The 19216-nt window shown below is 36.3% G+C and overlaps 5 protein-coding genes across 5 annotated transcripts; 2 read left to right on the top strand and 3 right to left on the bottom strand.

The window, feature by feature from the left end:
- Positions 1-11774: 11774 nt before the first annotated feature.
- M430DRAFT_17364 (hypothetical protein) lies at positions 11775-12902 on the bottom strand (the record flags this gene model as incomplete). Its single annotated transcript, XM_024863652.1, has 3 exons — positions 11775-12053; positions 12104-12206; positions 12283-12902. 3 exons carry the CDS (start codon positions 12900-12902, stop codon positions 11775-11777), a joined length of 1002 nt encoding a protein of 333 aa, XP_024723488.1.
- Positions 12903-13251: 349 nt separating this feature from the next.
- Positions 13252-15309, top strand: M430DRAFT_65050 (hypothetical protein; the record flags this gene model as incomplete). The annotated part of the gene is made up of 4 exons (XM_024869145.1): positions 13252-13411; positions 13498-13798; positions 13955-14414; positions 14462-15309. The coding sequence occupies exons 1-4, from the start codon at positions 13317-13319 to the stop codon at positions 15307-15309; spliced, it is 1704 nt and encodes a 567-aa protein (XP_024723487.1). The 5' UTR covers positions 13252-13316.
- Positions 15310-15334: 25 nt separating this feature from the next.
- Positions 15335-15877, bottom strand: M430DRAFT_274031 (hypothetical protein; the record flags this gene model as incomplete). The annotated part of the gene is made up of 1 exon (XM_024865600.1): positions 15335-15877. A coding segment is annotated over one exon (487 nt), but the record flags the coding sequence as incomplete, so codon positions are not given.
- Positions 15878-16985, bottom strand: M430DRAFT_217191 (hypothetical protein). Its single transcript, XM_024864559.1, has one exon. The coding sequence runs from the start codon at positions 16767-16769 to the stop codon at positions 16026-16028; it is 744 nt and encodes a 247-aa protein (XP_024723485.1). The 5' UTR covers positions 16770-16985; the 3' UTR covers positions 15878-16025.
- A 689-nt stretch (positions 16986-17674) lies between these two features.
- On the top strand, positions 17675-19100 carry M430DRAFT_17361 (hypothetical protein; the record flags this gene model as incomplete). Its single annotated transcript, XM_024863651.1, has 2 exons — positions 17675-18079; positions 18147-19100. 2 exons carry the CDS (start codon positions 17675-17677, stop codon positions 19098-19100), a joined length of 1359 nt encoding a protein of 452 aa, XP_024723484.1.
- Between the last annotated feature and the right edge of the window lie 116 nt (positions 19101-19216).

Below are 19216 nucleotides of genomic sequence, written 5' to 3'. Positions count from 1 at the left end.
AAGGTAAGGATAGTGTCGCTACTAAAAAGCTAGTAGGTCGCTACTACTTTAGCGCCTCTAATTACTATATTAGCTACTATTACTACTTTAATAGCGCTATAACGTACTAGGTCCTCTATCTGTCTATCTACTCTAATCCTTAGCTCCTTAATCTATCTCTCTAGTATTACTTATACTCCTGTTAGGCACTAGCCTACTACTAACGCGTACGTAGCCTAAAGGGCTACTATAGCTATTAGCCTTTAGAAGGCCTCTTTTAATATCGTTCTTAATTACTTAATCGTTACTAGGTCGTTATTAGAGAGGGTCTTAGAGGTATATAAAAAGGTCTTTGTATTTACTACCTTTAGCTCTACTACTACTATCGTTATCGCGATAAGGTCGTGAAAGAGGCGCGACGCCTTATCTTCTTTACCTAGTATTATGTAGGCCTTAATTCGTTATAGGATTAACTTTGTTTTATTGTCTATACCGCTCTTACTACTTACTAGCTCCTTACTATAGCTTTCTATTAAGGAATAAGAGTATTAGCTCCTTCTTACAAGTAGGTAGTACTAGCTCTGTTCGAGTCTAGTATACCTACTATCCGTTACTATAAGCTTACTTATAGTCTGCTAGTACTCTAGAGGGTATCTAAGGGTACTAATTTTGATTCTATCGTTTGTTTTTAAGTTTTTAAGGCAGTTAGAGGCGTAGGCGACTGTTGTAAAGTTTCCTAAATACTAACGTGTTTGTATATGTTATTATATTATTAAAGAATATTAGTTTACGCTTCTTATTATAGTAGTATTTAGTAGATACTACTATAAGATCTAACGTGTCTATAATCTTAATTCTTATGTAAGGTACTACTATAACTGTCTTCTAGCCTCTTACTAGCTTTATTACATTATTTAGTATAAAGCTATATAGTACCTTGTTTAGTAACTTACTTATACTTATAGAGAGCGTATTATTTAAATAGAATTATAGCTCTAGTAGAGCTTTTAGCTAGAGAGAGTTGTCTTTAAGAGTGTAAAGATAGTATCTAAGCGCTATTTTAATCGTTTAATTAGTTTGTTTACTCTAGCTATCGCTCTATAGGTAGTACGCTATTAAGTATAGTAATCTAACGCCTAAGTATATAAATATTACTACCTATAGACAAGCTAAGAACTATAGACCTCTATCTATAATAAACATCTTAAGAAGGCCTTAGTCTAAATCTAGTAATCGTCTAATAACTATAGCGCCTTACTATACTACTATCTAAGTTAATTTTCTAGGTATTATTACTAATTTCTTTATTAATTTGTTTATTAAGTTAAGAAGTACGTTAAACCCCTCCTTTAACTAAGGTAAGCCGACTATAAAATCTATAGTTATTATATAGAATAAGGCCGGTAGTATAAGGATTAGTTATAGCGTACTATAAGGCTTGTACCTAGTCGTCTTATATACTTAACATTCTAGGTAGTAACGTAGAAAGGTATATAAGTACTTTAATAATTATAAGATATAAAAGTTCGTAGATATTATCTCTAACATCTTGTTATACCTAAGGTAGCTATACTTATATACTATTATAAATACTTCCTTAACATAAGATTACAGTATATACAGCCTCCTTAAGTAGCTATTACTACTCTTATAAAAGAGTAAGCTGTCTTTTATATAATTAAAAGGTAAAAATACTATATTATCTCTAAGCTTTAAGTTCTCTATAACTATATTAGTTACTTTTAATAATTTTAGGTTAGCCTTATAGCCGTCTACGATTAATTTCTTAAATGTAGGGTCTATCTTAACTAACGTTACTATATAGTAGTACGTCTCTAATAGTACGTCTAGCTTACCTAGTTCGTTACTACCGCCCTTATCTCTATCTTTAGCTATAGTAGACAGGCGTAATAGTACATCTAGTATAATGTTTACTTTACCCGGCTTATAACATACATCTAGGTTAAACTAAGATAGGTACTCGCTAGCTAGTACTAGCCGTAAGTTTAGCTTTTACGTTAACGTTATTATTATAATATCTAATTACTTTAAAATATTATATAGAGCGCTATAGTCTATAAACATAATAATAGGCTATACCTTTAAACCCTTAATAAACCTTGTAAGTTTCTATACTGTCTATACTACTCTATACATTTTAAGCTTAGTAGGCTAGTATCTTGTCTCTAGGCTACGTACAGTTTATAATAAAAACATTATAGGCTATACTTTTGTCTTTACTAGGTATTTACCTTTTTATAGAACTAGATCGCCCTATACGTAGTATACTACTATACTAATACCCCTTTGTTTTAAGACGTTAAAGTTAATAAAGAACTGTCTTTTTACATTAAAGTATATTAAGACCTAAGGGTTTGTTAGCTCCTTTTAAAGCTTAGTAAACGTAGCTCTCTCTACTCTAGTTAGATACACAAATACCTCTTTTACTATAAACGTTTAACAGGCTCTTTTCTTTACTAGTGCCCTCTTAAGTAGCTTAGTTTTATGTACTTATAGCGGCTTTATAATTTACGTAAATTAAGGTACCTTATTATATAACTAACCTACTATCCTAAGGTATCGTTTAAGCTATTATAGTGTCTTTAGGAACATTAGTTTTACGATAGCCGCTAATCGTTCTTTTATAGTTAATAAGCTAAACGTATCTACCTTTTGTCTTAGAATAATAACTAAAGGGAATACTATAAAGTATTTTAGCCTTTTAAGCGTAATGTTTGCCTTTATAAAACATATAAAGACCTGCTATAAGTACTTAATATACTTAGCAAGCGTTTTACTTACTATTACTACGTTATCTACAAATACTCTTATAAAAGCTCTTAGTCGCGCTATTAATACGTTAATTTAGCGTTAAGTATATAATAGCGTGTTCTTAAAACCTATAAGAGTATAGTTAAAGGTATGTTAACTTATATACGTTACGACTATAAAGTAGCGACAAGTCTTTAGATAAGACCTCTATTAGTAAAAATAACTTAATACATCTATTACTATAATAAACCTATAGCCTTAAATCATTTAAAGGATATCTTCTTAGGTTAGTATTAGGTAGGCGTCTAGTACGACTAACTAGTTTAATCCTCTAATATTAATAACTACTCTTTCTTTACGTTTACTATTTAGTATTATACGCTAAACTATAAACACTAGGTAAGAGAAAGGTATTAAGTATAACGTCTTTTCTAAGCGCCCTTAGTTAATTAACTTATTAAATATAGATTCTAGTACCTTACGATCCTTAACTCTTAAAGAGTATACTTTAGCCTTACTTAACATTCTGTCTTACTAGTCTTATTAAAGCTCTACCTTTATCTAGTAATCTTTAGGTATATTAATAAATCCTTTGTTATTCTAAAGGCTGTCTAAGAACTTATTTATTAACTAAGAAAGCTGTTTAACTTAATCTAGAGGGCCGTATATAGTTATACTATACAAGTACTTTGTTTTTATAAAAGTTATGTCTAGGACGAGTCTTAGTCTCTCTCTCTATAGTGTTTGTAATACAAGGTCTTATAAGTCGGCTATGTCGTCTAATAATTAAAAGTAGTCCTTATAATTAAACTTAATAAGGTCTCTAAGCTTTACGTCCTTCTAGACTTAGACTAGTTTATTTATGTCGTTTCTTACTATAACTAATATTAACTACTAGTCTATAAGATACGTAAACAAGCTAACTTAAGAGTCGCTAGGTTTAAACAGTATGTCCTAACTACTTTTCTTTATATTATATACTACTAGTATAGTTACTATAGTATATAGTAGGATAGTAGTGCCCTCTTTAGCTACTATAGGTATCTAGTGTCTCTCCTTTAGTAAGACGTTAATATTAATTATAACGCTATATAAGCGTACAAGTGCCCTTTTGTCTAATACTAAAATATTAATACGTTTAGGGCCGATAATATCTATACTAATAATAAGGTTTATAAAAAGAGTGTTAATAAGGTATATTTTACGTAATATTACTACCTAGGCCGTCTTACTAGTCTTAGTTCCTAGTAAGAACATGTCTACTATAACGTATTCTATAGACTATATCTTATTAGTACCTACTCCTCTAATACTAATTAGCTTTACCTATATTTAAACCTAAATGTCACTATACTATTTATATAGCTATACTTTACTAGCTATACTTAGTATTAATCCTATATTAAGGTATCCCTAGACTTAGTTTACTATTATACTTCTAAATACTAACTTAATTATTACGTAGTACTATAATTAAAAGCCGTACTCTATACTATTATTAAGTATAAAGATCGTTAAAGACGCTATTACTTTTATAGAATTTAAGACTACTATAGGCTCTATAGAGTTTACTACTACTATAGACTTACTACTACTTGTTCTTACTTAGGTAACCTTATAGGCCTTTTTAAGGTATATAAAGAGTTTGTTAGCACTTTTAAATCGTTCTTTATACTTCTTATATTAGTGTTAAGGGCTATCTACTTTAGTAAAATTAACCTCTATAAAGTTTATAATTAGATCGTTGTAAAACTCGTCCTCTTATACGTAATATATGTTTATAAAATCCTGTTCTATAAAACTAGGTAGCGGCTTAACTATATTAGCTTATAAATCGTCTTATATATAATACGCTTTAGCTCTTATATACTTATCTTTTAGTATGTCTTTAGCTATAGCCTAATAAGCCTATACTAGTTATAGTTAGTATTAATACTCGTTACTATTCCTTACGTAAGCGTTTCCTATAGTTATCTATAGCTGTCTATGTTATCTAGGAGGTTAATTCTAATATAGGGTCTAACTTTAATAGTTAGCCGTGTTATTCTTATTCTAGCCCTTACTAAAGCTATTGTTCCTAGTAAATCTACCTTATAAGTTGTCCTAATTCTACTTATTTTTGTAAGAGCCGCTAGACTAGAACAGTAGTCGCTATACAGGCTATAATACCTGTAATTACTATAGTTATTAAGGCTATTATAGACTCTACTATAATAAGTACTAGTACAGCTAGTATAAACGCTAGGCCTAAGGGTATAAGGCTATAGGTCTAGGGTTATATAGACAAAACAAGGGCCTACCTTTATTTATATACTAGTTTATAGGTAGCTACTATACTCTACTTATAAAGTTAACTAATACTACTGTCTTTAAGTCTATCTTCTTATAAAATCTCTTAATTAATATGTTCTTTATAAGGTAAGATACGTGTAACTAGATCTATAGATTAAGCGCTATCTATACTAACAAGAGGTTCTAGAAGGTTAACTTACTTCTTAATAATCGTACTAAACAAAACATTTATATTAAAAAGGCGCGTATTAACTTACTATCTTATAAATCTACTATTATAAATCTTTTTATATTTAATGTAGCGCGCGTAACCTTAGGTCGTTCTTAAAAGCGTTAGTTTATTTCTTTAAAGATCTTGTCTATACTTACGTCTATTAGAAACTTTCTCTTAAGTTCTATAAGCTCTATAAAATACTATAGTAGCGCTTTACCTTATAAACAGGTTGTCTATATATTACGTACTACCTTCTCTAAGTATTACTTTATAAGGTATTAGAGTTAGTCTATATAAAGGTAAACGTCTATATATATTATATACTTTTCTTATTAAACGATTCCTAACTTAGTACCCTTACTATTAAATAACAAGTTAAACAATCCTATTACCTTAGTAGTTAGGTACTAGGCATTAGTATTAGTGTTAGTAGTAAGGGCCCTTCTATTGTTATTATTGTTATTATTACCTCTTTAATTCTAATTACTAAGAAGACGTATAACCTGTTAAGTGATCGCTTTCTAATCTACCTTTAATAGGCTAGCTAGTAGTATACCTTTATTTATTCCTAAACCTAAAGCTATTTCTTCCTTAATTCTTAAGAGAGGCTCTCTTAACTAGGCTTGTAATAAAGCTGTTGTCGACGTACTACTATAGTGTTTAATGTTTAATTCTACTATAATGTTTATTGTTACGTTATTAAAATATTTAACTACTTAACGTAGTGTTAGTCTATCTATTACCTACTTGTTAAGATATACTACTATTAAGTCGTCCTTAATAGATTTAAGAACGTAATTAACGATTTGTTGTATTAAGGCTAGGACTCGTTTTATAAAAGAGTCGCTTACCTCTATAAACTTCTTAATCTGTCTAGTAAGAAGGACGGTTTCTTTGCTAACTATAGTATACTATTATATAGTTCTAATTCGTTAAATTAGTAGTATATATAATAGTACTATAGACGTCTAGCGTATATTAACGATTACTTAATTATCTTAATAAGTTAATAATCGTATTGTCTAACCGGTTTAGTAATTCTGTAATAATCCCTAATAATATACAGGTTTAGTAGTTACGTGTTTCTTAATAATCTGATTTAATAGAGGTCCTTAATCCTTAATAGTATAGCTAGGCTACTAGTACGACATGTAGTGTTGCTAGTACGCCTGTTAAGCGACAGGGCTAGTCTTAGTAGTATTACTACTAGATGTTACGGTTATTACGTAGAATCACTACTTATAGTACGTTTTATATGTGTTAAATTCTATAATTATCTTGTTTCTTAAGATATAGGCTATTTATAGACTATACGCGCTACGCTCTTTTCTTTCTGTACGCTGTGTACTGTGTCCTGTACGCTGTGTACAGCGTCGCTTACTCTACTATAACAGATAGTTAGAAAATCGCTATTACTAAATATATAAACCTAGAGGTAATAGTAAAAGACATTAGAACGTTTCTTTATACGTTTGTTATAAGTATTAACGACTCTTATAACATCTTACTATCTAGACACTAGATAGCTCTAGTTAGAGCTATTAAAGATTATAAGAAGAGAACTCTATATATATAAGGATAAAGTAGCCTAATTATAGATGTACTAGTATTAATAGCCTTAACTCCTTATATTACTATTAATTAGTAGAAATTAAAGGCGACAAGTAATACTACTCTAGTTAAGGACTCTAACGATACTAATAACAATAATAATACTAGCTTTAATAAAGATACTAAGAAAGATATAAATTAGCTACTATAAGAAGTTAAGACGTTTAACTAAGTAGTATATTAGGCAGGAAAAGGTATGTATTAGTAAGAGAGTAGACTCTTTACTAGTATAGCGACATGTCTACTTATATTAACCTTATATCTGTTTATTTAAATCCTAACTATATTAATATTATTATGTATATATTATTATCTATTAGACCACGGCACTACTGTAGCGCTACCTTATACGTTACTTGAATATAGGGCAGGCCGAGCCGTGTAGGCAAAGGACTAGTACAGGGACTCCTCTCTAGAGGAGACCTTATAAGAGAACTAGAAGGTACAGTAGTCTTAACACAATAGCTTACTAGTATACCACTAGGGCACTACCCCGGCCGCGCTACCTGCCCTCTTAACAGATGCCCTTAAGAAGTACTTACTCCTTTATAAGTATAAGAGCTCTCTTTTAATATAGATCTATACTAGTAAAGTTAGACTTTAGGCTTTTCTTTTTAAGCGTAGAGTACTAGAGGTAGTAACCCTCTAGTACCCTTATAGTAAGGCTCTAGAGATAGTAGCTTACCTAGTCCTTAACTACTAGTAGTTAGATTAATAGTAGTAGGCCTTATAGTAAGCGCTCTACCTAAGAGTACTATAGACATTCTACGACTTTATAGTAACAATAAAGAGAGGTAAGAGCGTACGTATACTAATCTGTTAGCTACTATCTACTAGCTAATTCTTATAGTTTTATCTAGCTAAGTATTACCTAGTAAAAGAGTTATAAGAGAAGGAGTAGCCCTAGCTAGTAGCTAGCGCCTTACTAGCGCCTTACTAGTGTCTTGTTAGTATAGTTAGTATTACTAGGCTAGAAGGTTAAGTTTTAGTAGAGTAGTAATAAGGACCTAGTGCCTTAGTAGTACTATAATAGTATAAACGTAAGTAGTAGTATATAGGTTTTTACCTAGCTTTAGTACGGTTTTACTACGTAATTAATGTAGTATAGAGGTTCTGTATATAGTAGGTATAAAGAGTAAGAATAATAATAATAATAATATTATCTATTAGACAAGCTCTAGAGAATTAAGATCTAAACATACTATTTTTATTATAACTACCTTTATATAGCTACTTAACCTTAGTAAATCGACCTATCTTATAAGAAGTAGTATCCGGCTTTTTAGTTAATAAAAGACTTATACCTAGACTAATGTTAGACGCCTTATAATAGTATATTAACAAATAGTTTAATAGGATTAGAATTAATATTAGTAATGTTATAAATATAAAGGACAAAATAGTAAAGACTAAGAGATTACTATATATATAAAAGAATTACTTTATAATATAGATATAGAATATAAAAGCTACTAACTTAATTAAACATACTATTAACCTTATCTTAGGCGTAATACTAATAGTCGACAAACCTAAGTAATATACTTAGTAAGAAAGAGAATTTGTAGTAAAGGTATTCCCTAAAATAAAAGAAGCTAGTATTTTAGTAAAGAGATTAAGTCTATAAGAGATAAAAACTTTATTCTTACTAAAGAAAAAGAGATCTAACTAATTCTAAGTAGTCTATAACTTTATACTAGTTAATACTTTAACTATTAAACTAGTCTACCTTATGTATAGTATTAAAGAAGTCTTAGATACTCTAGTTAAGCCTAAGTTTATAGTGTTTTTCTTATTAGATATAATAAATAGTTATTAAGTAGTACTAATAAGACTAGGTAATAAATATAAGGTAGTAATAATAGTACTAAATAGCTAATATCTGTTTAGGTAAATAGGCTAAGGATTAAAGAGTACGCTTTATACTTATAGTTAGTTTATAGATTTAGTTTTTAGACTACTCTTTAAGACTAACACTTATCTTATAATACCTATATTAATTAGAGACTATAGTAATATAAGGTTTACTCTATTTATAGATAACTATATTAGTACTATAACTAGCTTTAAAGAGATGTTCTAGTTCTTATATAATTAATACTTCTTATAAGTAGTATTTAGTCTTCTTTTCCTCTTACTTTTAAAGTCGTATTTCTTCTTTAGTTCTATTAATATAATTAGATTCTTAGCTAGCTTAATAAGATTACGACTATTATTAAGGTATAAGAACTATATAGTACTATAGCCTACTTTAACTTATTAATAAGAGATAGACGATTTTATATAGATTATACTATTTCTACGTATTTTTATACTAAGACAAGCTAACTATGTTTTTATTCTTAAGGAATTATACTAGTATTAGGTTACTATACCCTTAAAGACTAGAAAGGAATTATTAAGAAAAGAATAAGTAGAAAAACTGTTTTAATAAGGTAAAGTACAAGACTAATCTTTCTAGTATATTAAAGATTATATTATTAATAATACTATAGTAGGCTCTAATCTTATAAAGTAGTACTACTTGTATAAAGATATAAGTAAGAGAGGATTAAGAAGGATCTTGTTTTAGCTAGTAGATGCCCTAGTAAAGACAGAAGTAACTAGAACTATTAAAGACTAGATATATATCCTTATGTTTATATCTTTTAAACTTTTAGACGTTAAGACTAGGTATATAACTACTAAGTAAGAAGCCTTAGTAGTCGTAAGAAACTTAGTAGAGGTTAGATAAGTTATTATAAGAAGTCCTTATCTAACTAAGGTTTATATAGACTATATAGTATTAATATTAACCTTATAGAATAGTCTAGACTTATATAAGAAAATAGTACAATAAATAGATTAACTAACTAAATATAACATTAAAGTTTACTATAAGCCTAGAAAATTAAATTTAGTATAAATTATAGATAAGCTGTCTAGATTACCTAAAGTACTTTAAGATAAACTAGTCTAGTATAATATAGAATATATAGTATTTATAGTACTAATAACTATACTAATATCTAAGAGGTTAGAATATAACTAGTATAGGCTACTAAAGAATTATAAGGTATATAGTCTTATATTAGAGTATCTTTTAGTAAGGGACGTAAGAATTATATATATATTAAGGTTATAAAGAAAGTAAGTAAAGAGAAGGGCGATTAGTTACTATATCTAGGGATCTTATCTTATATATAAGGAGTAGGTAACCTATTACCTAGTAAAATGTATTCTAAAAGACAAAATAAGTAAGGTAATAAAATAGGCGTATAATACTTATAGTTACTATATAAGTACTTTAACTCTATATAATCTATAAGGCTAATTCTTTTAGCTAACGTATACCTAAGATATTAAAAACTAGTTAGCTACTTATAAGGTATATTAAAGAATAAGACTACGTTATAAGAGCTATAACATTAAACTAATTATCTATTTTAAGCCTTAGTTAATAGTAAGTATAGATTTTCTTAGACTTATTAACCTAGTAAAAGAGAATAGTAAGAAATATATACTACTAGTCATGTATTACTTTACTAAAATAGTATTTATTAAGGCTTATATAATAGTAGACTTAGTTATAGTAATTAATTTCTAGGTTAACTATTTAGTACTAATATTTAGGTAGCTAAAAAGAGTATACTTAGATAATAGAAGTTATTTTACTATAGTTAAGACTTATACTTTATTTAAATTTTATAGATTATTTATAGACTATATACCTATTACTTATCTATAGTTAGTTAGCTTAATTAAGCGATACGTTTAGTTAGTTTTAGTATAGCTTAAGAAATAGGTTATTAAGAAAGGGCCTTAGTTAGTACTAATATAGCCCTTTACCTTAGAGGAAATCTCTCTAGTAATTAATACTAGGCTAGTTAAGACGTATTCCTTTTCTCTAGCTAAAATAATACTTAGATATATCTTAATATAGCTCTAGATACTAGAAATTAATTAACTAGTAGCTCTTAATAATAGTAGGCATAAGGCTAAAAATACGACTAACTAAGCTAATTGTTAATAACCTTAGTAAGTTAACTAGGATTACTAATTAGATATTATCGTGTTATTAGTAGTTCTAAGAGAGTATTAGTTATTCCTTTAAGAGAAACGTAAAGAGCTAAGAGACTAAGTAGTAGTATTAATCGTATATACTTACTTAAAGTTAAAGAATATAAAGAGTCTTAGGTTCCTTAAACTATTATAAGGAGATCTAGTCTTTATACGTAATTATTAGCTAGACAAAGAGAAGGGACGTAAATTAGAGATATAATAGATAGGCTCTAGGCTTCTAACTAGAATAATATCTAATATATCTATAAAAGTAACAAACATATATAGTAATAGTTAAGTTAAGAAATACTATTTAGATAATCTAAAAGTATATATACCTAGGACTAATTAAGTAGGTATAACAAGGTTCTTTATTAATACTAACTAGACCTATAATATAAGGATAGTAGTACTTAATATTAACCTAACTACTATAAAGTTTACTAGTAGACTAGGGACGCGATACTTAGATCTTACTAACCCCTTTAGCTTCTAAGTTTAGATAAGTAACTACTATAGTAGACAGATAAGAGATTATAAGTACTAGAATTAGCTAGTAAAGTGCTATTATAGAAATGTATACAGGTTACTAGAATAGTTTACTCTTCTTTTATTAATCGCTAGTACTTACTATAAGTCTAGGGGTACCTTATAGCGATAGGAAATGGTCACATGATATTACTACTATTTGATAGGGTTCGCTTAGCTATATATCCCCTACAGTAGTGGCACTTTTATTCTTAGAAATACAACCCACTAATAAGCAAGGACTCCCACCCTATTACAGTACCTATGCCACAATTGACTATGAATTAGTACATGGGTATCGGTCTTTATCTTCAATGCCTCTTCAGGTCAAACTTTTCTATCGCAACATAATCTCCAGTTCCCGAGTCCTAATTGCACATAGGCGATCCTTTGACCGCAAATCATCTGCTGTAGTAAAATCTTGAGATATGGTATAAGTCATGAATAGTTTGCATTTCGGCTCTTCAACAGGCCGAGAAAATTTTGATATGAATAGGTGAGCCTGGGCTTGTTGTTGTAACTGCTGATGGTAAGGCAGCACCATATTGGCTTGACCTTTGATCCGTCTTACCCTAAGTTGGTCCAACTTCAGCTGCATTTCATGTCTGTATTGGTCCTACTCTTGTTAGAGACGCATCTCACTATATAATATTTCTAGTGGCGTACTTTGTTCGGCGACTTGTGGAATGTTTCTTTCTCGAATCTGATACCGATCTGAATCCTTTTATTCAAGTCCGGAGGGTTCGGCGCATGTCGGAGATTTTCAATTCTGATAAGAATTACGTCAGTCCCTACACTATAGAATAACCAACCACTCGCACACTCGCACACTCCACGCGACTCACATTTGGGCTATTAAAGTCCGCTCCTGTATCTGCACTCCAGCTTGCCAGCCGCTCAGAGGTCCCGTCTCCTGCTCAAGGGATTGGAGAACGGATTTTTTAATGTGGCGGAATTCCTGTGCACGTCGTTCATCTCTTGCCTTTTCGATTCGCCGCCAGAAGAATTCATCTACTCGCAAATTTCGTGTATCTTGCATTTCTTCGTGGCTCCGCTCTTGACCCCCGAGGATAGACTCTTGCTGCTGCTGTTGCTGTTGTTGCTGCCTTTGGTGATTTCGCTGTATCAACATGCCTGATTGTTGTTGGTATTCCGCACTATGTTCTTCATCTCCTAGTTGCTCTCTTGCAGCTTCGGAAGCGGATGGCCGGAGTCCTTGTACTCGCAAGTTTCGTGTATTTTGCATTTCTTCGTGGCTCAACTCTTGACTCCCGAGGATAGACTCTCGAGACTTGCGTTGGAAAAGCTTTTCTGCCGTTTCCTTTGCCTTCGATTTCGCTCTGCCCTTCCTTATTCTGAAGTTGTCATCGTTTACGCCCTCTGATTTAGCTATCGATGCCCGGCTTGCTCTTTTCTGGCGCAAGGAAGCCGGAGTATGGTTGCGAAGTGGGATACTGGTATCCATACTTCTGTATCTTATCCCCAATCAAAATCCAGCAAACCCAGTTCTGGTTCTCGTCTCGCTGGTTTTGTCGTGGATTGCCTGTTTCTTTGAGAGGTCAGCGAGAGTGCACACTTTGAGGTGATTGTTGAAAAGAATTACCTACCCCTGGAGGATATGGTATGACGAGAAGAATGTCCCCGGATGCGCTGGTTGATCAAGGAGCGATGGATTTTGATGAGAAAGAGGTTGATTGTTGTGAAAAGCTCACATGTTGTACGAGTGTGGCTATGCGCTGCATACCTTAGCGACAACGACAATCGTTGAGCACTTTTCTTGACAGCCTTCAGCCTTGAGCTCGGAAACCCATTTAACCCAGGATAATTCAGGACATCAACATCGAATCGGTTCCATTTTTTCCAGAATTATATTCAAGTGATGTCGGGTTTGACCAACCCCCGTAGACTGGCGCATACATCGCAGGATACGAGTAGTATCACATCGTGGTACCAGCCTCGCCATGATCCCTCGAGGTAAGATGAGCCAATGTGACGCGAAACGGCACCGAGAACCAACCTTGCCCTTCGTAAGATAGTGCTTGCTGACACTGTTGTCTCAGTCCGCAAGATATAGCCCACGAAGCGTACCTCAGCGCATGCGAGTATCTCAAGACAGAGCTTCGAGGCTCTCCCGAGCTTGGCGAACTTCTCAACAGCAAGACGACGATCAACGAGATCAGGGCTGTTGTCGACTCACTTCGGGAACGATATGATGCATCTACAAAGTATGGGAGGGTGCGGAAATGGCTCCGAATTTTCTCGAGCAGGATCATGTATTATGGTCAAGTCCTGGACATGTTAGCGCAACACCATCCAGAATACGTCTCTCTCGCATGGGGAACTCTGAAATTCATTTTGATGGTACGTGGAAATTTATGTCTAATGACAATATGGCTTTCGCTGCCATTTGTTGCACAGCTTATTGAACACTAGCATCCGGATATTCAAAGTTGAATAGCCGTGCGCTTCGCAACAACACCAATCTGTCAACGCTGCTTCCCTAACGCCAAGTGCCAGGGTATCCTCAACCACGCAAAACTCGTAACCGAACTTGCAAAAGCGATAGCCAAAATAGGAGATGTCCTACCGCAGGTCAAGCTCAGTGCTGAGCTCTACCCAACGCCCACGATGAAGAATGCCATTTCGCGACTTTATGCGCACATACTTCTGTTTCTTCAGCAAGCAATGAAGTGGTACAACATGAGTCCAGCTAGAAAGGCGGTCTCCTCCATATTCCGGCCATTTGAACTACACTACCAAGACACGGTTGATGAGGTTAAACTCTGTGCTCAGATGGTCAATGACATTGCTGGCATGGCCAATCGCGCTGAGCTGCGGGATGTTCATATCACCATTCAAAGTCTTGACCAGCAGTTGCGGCAAAGGGATTCCAAGCTCCTCGAGATGCAGGTGCAGCTTAACCATATCCAAGAAAAGCTCGATATCTCAACGAGTACGATATTGGAGGTGGCTACCAGTCAGTATTCAATGCCAATCCTTTTGTCCCTTGCTGACAATATCTAGGAAACAAAGCTATCACTGAGAGTATTCACGTCGAAGTGCTGAAAGTAAATCCGGCCATACACGATATACAATTTTCCAGGATTCTTCAAGTCCTGAACCCTGTCCCGTGCCCAGAAGAGACGCTTGAAAAGGCCCGGTCGCTTGCAAAACGAGTTCAGATTCCAAACCTACCCTCTCGAGACTCGGTCGAACTGGTGAAAAGCCTCGGGAACTGGGTCTCACGGGAAAGATCTGCCTTGTTCCTTGTTAAGGTCGGCGCGCGCGCAGAAGCAAACGCAAAGGAGTTTGCCGTGGATGTAGTGAAGTTATTGCAGTCAATGCGATGTGGTGTCATCTGGAACCTCTCGTGGATCAGGTCTCCTGGTATCGTTCCATCGATGACGAGTCTTATCAAGACTCTCATATTCCAGGCCTTGCAACACGATCATACGCTACTGAGTAGCTACCCTGAGGAACTCAACGTTACCAAATTTCAGTCAAATCACACGGAAGCAGAATGGATTTCTCTCCTCTTTCAAATCCTTTCAAGACTTTCAAAATGTTACATCGTTGTGGAGGCAGAGGATATCTTCCAGGCCCATCAGAGCGTGCCTAAATGGACCGAAGACTTCTTTGGCCTCTTCCAGAGGCTTGTTGACGAAGCTGAAAGCAGCGGAAACCGGCTCAAGATCCTCGTTCTAGGATATGGCTCCACTCTCCCAACCCTGCAAAATATGCCTGTTCAGAATCGCATCGTGTCGACAATCCAGCGACCACAGCCCGTGCCGCCGCATTTGAGGCGACAATTTGCTTCTAGACAGAATAATATTCTTCTTGCTAGCAAACAGAGATTGAGGTCCAGGTTCTGAACGTGCTTTCAGGAACGCTACAGCAGATCTTGCCAGACATTGCAGTATACAGAGCCGGTGAGAGGACTTGCATGTATCGAGCTAATACAATGAGATCGATCTTGTGCTCTTTGACGAGGTCCACAATCTTGCTCGGCCTTGGTTGCTGCCGTCACAGGGAGGTGGTGGAATGGGATGCTGTATGTCGCAGCGAGGGGTGCGAAGTCCGGATGATTGAAAATAATGAGAGGGATGTCCATTCCTAGCTGGGGTTGACGGAACAGAAGATCGTTGAGGCAGTGTCCAACCTTCGAGACCATGATGAGAACTCGAGTCTTTCGCGACGGTTCGGAGATCGAACTCCATGTTCATTGCGTCGGCCGTCTCTTGGAAGGCAGCTTTCAGATCGGTGACATCAGTGCCCGCGAAATGCACGCGCATGAAAAATTTCTTGGAAGGGTCGCCGAATTGCTGTGAGTCGATGTTGAAATCATGTTGCACCAGGAAGCCAGTGACGGCGTGGACATGCCCGACCAGTCGGGGCGTGAGAGAGTGAGGATGTATTCCTTGGCCATTTCGGGGAGTGCGGTGTGATGATGATGTCCGGTGTAAAATTTTGAGTTGATGCTCGCTTGATCTTGTGGAATGTGGGGAGAGACTCGTATCGAAATATCATACTAACCAGTGTTGAAAGTATTATCTACCTCTGTAAACAAAGGATTCGAAAGTCCCTTTCTTTACTCGTCTTGAATCAAGTCGAGATATCTTTGAGTATTGTCAAAGAAGGCAAAGAAATTCAGAGGAGTGTAATCGGGGGCTGCTATCCCGTGCCTCCCTTCCTGGTAAGCCATCCAGCGTTTCGAGACTAGATCGCAACCAGTCTTCCAAACTTCATCATGGAGGTCAAGACCCAAAGATCCGAAATCGTTCTCGTTAAAATACGTAGCCCACGTTCCCAGTTCGTCGAGTCTGCACAGCTCTCGTGGACTGCACTGATCGAGAAAAGCCGATGCTTGGTCCTGTAGGTGCGGAGCGCTTCCCATGACCCCAATGGTCCAGACACGATAGAAAGCACGTTCAAAACGTGCAAGTTCAGATGGCCTCATGTGCGGATCTTCTCCTCTGTCAAAGCATTCGTGGATCTGACAGAGACTCACCCAGCTCTCAGCGGCAGCAGAGGCACAGCGAGCGTTGAACAGGAGACGCTTGGCTCGAATGATGGACTTCTGCTTGCAGCTGTCTTGCGACTGGTTCACAGCTTCAGCTTCCTCCTGCACGTCAAGCAATCGCTCGGCGTCGGTGAGGTTCGAGAAGACACGAGGGGCGACGGCTTGGCAGATGGAAATCGGATTCTCTCGCCAGGTGTGGTAGAAGATACGTGCCGTTTGAGCAAGAGCGGCCACCACGGAGAAGTCGTCCGCAAACTCGAAGACCCGACAAATGATTTCGGGCGGGAGGGTCGAGAAGAGGGAAGCCGACATCTTGATCACCGCGTGGTAAAGAAATGATGGTGAGCGACTAGCGAGCAGGGTTACAAGCTGACGATGCCCTCTAAGGCCTGTGTGTTGGTATAGAAGACAGAGACATAGCGAGGGTTTGAAGGAGCTGAGAGGAGTTAGGATGATGGTAGGAGTGGTTATGATATTAGGAGCGGTGGCAGTAGAAGCAATAGTGACAGTAGATTGTCGCTCGGCCCCTGTTATCACATGATCTTATACAACGGTGTTGTCGTCTGGGCCTGGCGGCCTAAGGCGCGACAGCCCACTTGAGAGTTCGGGACACGTTACCCGATTAAGAAGCCGAGTTATGCCGTTCAACTGTCCAGTTACCAACATGGATTCATGAGGCTGAGCCTATCGGGGCTAAGCAACTTACAAGATCCAAGCAGAATGAGACGCCCTATAAAATCCTGTGCCATACATCTGGATGGATTAGCGGCTTGGTACCGCCACATCCAGAGTTGGATCCGTCTTGAAATGACAATCCTGTCCAAGAATAGGGCCCTGCAATGTCTTCACTGCTGTCAAGTAAACAGCTGGAATATTATAAGATGTTCCTCCTTCCACAAACTTATACGATTGCTCCCTCTATCTTGCCTCGATTCCCCATAGAAACAAGCCCTTCATCCTCGCAGGATTACACTTTTGTCTTTGTAGTCAATCCCAAAATCTCACCTTTACCAAGAGTTCTATGTAAGCGGCGAGAGTAAAGCAACGGTGCTACTTGCACTGTGATATTCTCCTCAGATAGCCCTCTAATGGCCTCCTCTCTTAACTTCTCATAACTATACTTTTTTATTACGCCTACAACTCTACCTTTCTTGCTTTACTTTATCGAGTTATTCAGCCAATCTTCTGTTATATACTCCTACTCTCTAGCAATAGAGATGCTCTCTAACATACGAGGCCAGAAACTCTTCGGAGCCACCGCTACCCTTTGGGTGCTCTTTGCACTCACAATCTTCCTTGATCTAGCGTCTGCCTTACCGCAACAGCTATTCGGCAATGGACTTTCTCGGCGTACAGGCAATGCGCCAGGAATTGGCGTTGAACTTGAAATGGGGAAAATCGTCATCGAAGGCAAGCAGAAATTAACGGCAGAGAAACGAGAGAAGATAAAGGGCGCCGAAATGATACCTACTGGCTTCGCGGGGGGGCCGAAGACTAACTGGGAGCTCACTGCCGAGGTTGGCCCACTTCAAGTCATGCCAGAGGCCGTTGTCGATGGTCTCAAGAATAAAGTTGGAGACCATAAGATGAAAGGCATCGGAGACGAGATTTTCAAATTCTTTGTATTCTTACTCAACCCTCTTGTTACTCCTCCTATTGCCTTTATTGCTGATTCGTCTTCTCCTACAGGAAAGCTGGGCGCCATGCGCAGGCAAAGACTGCAAAGTTACTATTAAAGGCTTTGACAACCTTGGTCCATGGTCAGTCAAATGGCCAAAGAATGTGCCAGTGGACCTTTCCAAATTTCCCTTCGGCCCACAAGTAACGACTGCGATGCCCTTGGGAGCTGTTCAGGAGATTCTCAGCGACACGAAAAGCAAAACCCATAATCCGCTAGCTAGTATGGGGGCGCTGTATGGGAGCAAGATCAAGATACTCACAAAGAATGATTTCAAGTCTTTCTCCAAGATCAAAGCAAATGACATTACTGACGAGTTTCTTGGCTATTTCTCCCTCCTGACATCTTATTGTATTCTGGCCGACTTCGGTGACCCCAAAGAAGGTCCAAAGCGTTTGCTTCCGATCATGCCTCGCACCGACTTTGTTGCTCAGTACACCCAGTTTATCGAACCGAAGCTGAAGAACCAACTTTCCGACAAGAAGATATCCTTGTATGATATTGTCGAGAAAGTGTCTGGAGCAGGTCCCAAGCTTGCTAAACAAACATTCAAATGGAAGCCCGGAACAGTAACCAAAATCAACGACAACTGGATCGGCAAAGCAGAAGATCTCAAGACTGGAACTTTGGAAGTGGAGAAGTTTCTGAACTACGTGCAAGGGTACGACAAGGCGACCAAGAAGACACTTACCCAAATGGATCTCGTGAAGCTTATGGACAAGACAATGCGGCACGGCCAGATTGGAAGTTTCGGTAGCAAGATGGAAACAGTCCTGGGAACGAGTAAACCTGCCCCTATCTTTGAGTTTCGCGAGCTTACTCCGGTTCTTGGGACTGCCCTCGGAGATACTATGGGGTCATATGAAGATAAGGTTATCGAGTACCACAAGCGTTTTGCGAAGCGCAGTATTGATGTTCGAGAGGACGCGGACATATTACAAGAAGAACAGATGGGACTTAGCTGAGAGGAAGGGCTCAGGGTGAAGAAACTAATAAAAAAGTGACAAGTAGGAGAAGGATAAGAACAAGGGCGATAGGTAAATAAGGGATAGTAAGGCGCAAATAGAAAAGGGGGGTAAAA

Source organism: Amorphotheca resinae (genome assembly GCF_003019875.1).
Source record: "Amorphotheca resinae ATCC 22711 unplaced genomic scaffold M430scaffold_3, whole genome shotgun sequence".
NCBI lineage: Eukaryota > Fungi > Ascomycota > Leotiomycetes > Helotiales > Amorphothecaceae > Amorphotheca > Amorphotheca resinae.
Note: the sequence above shows the minus strand (reverse complement) of the source record. Positions and strands in the feature narration are given on the sequence as shown.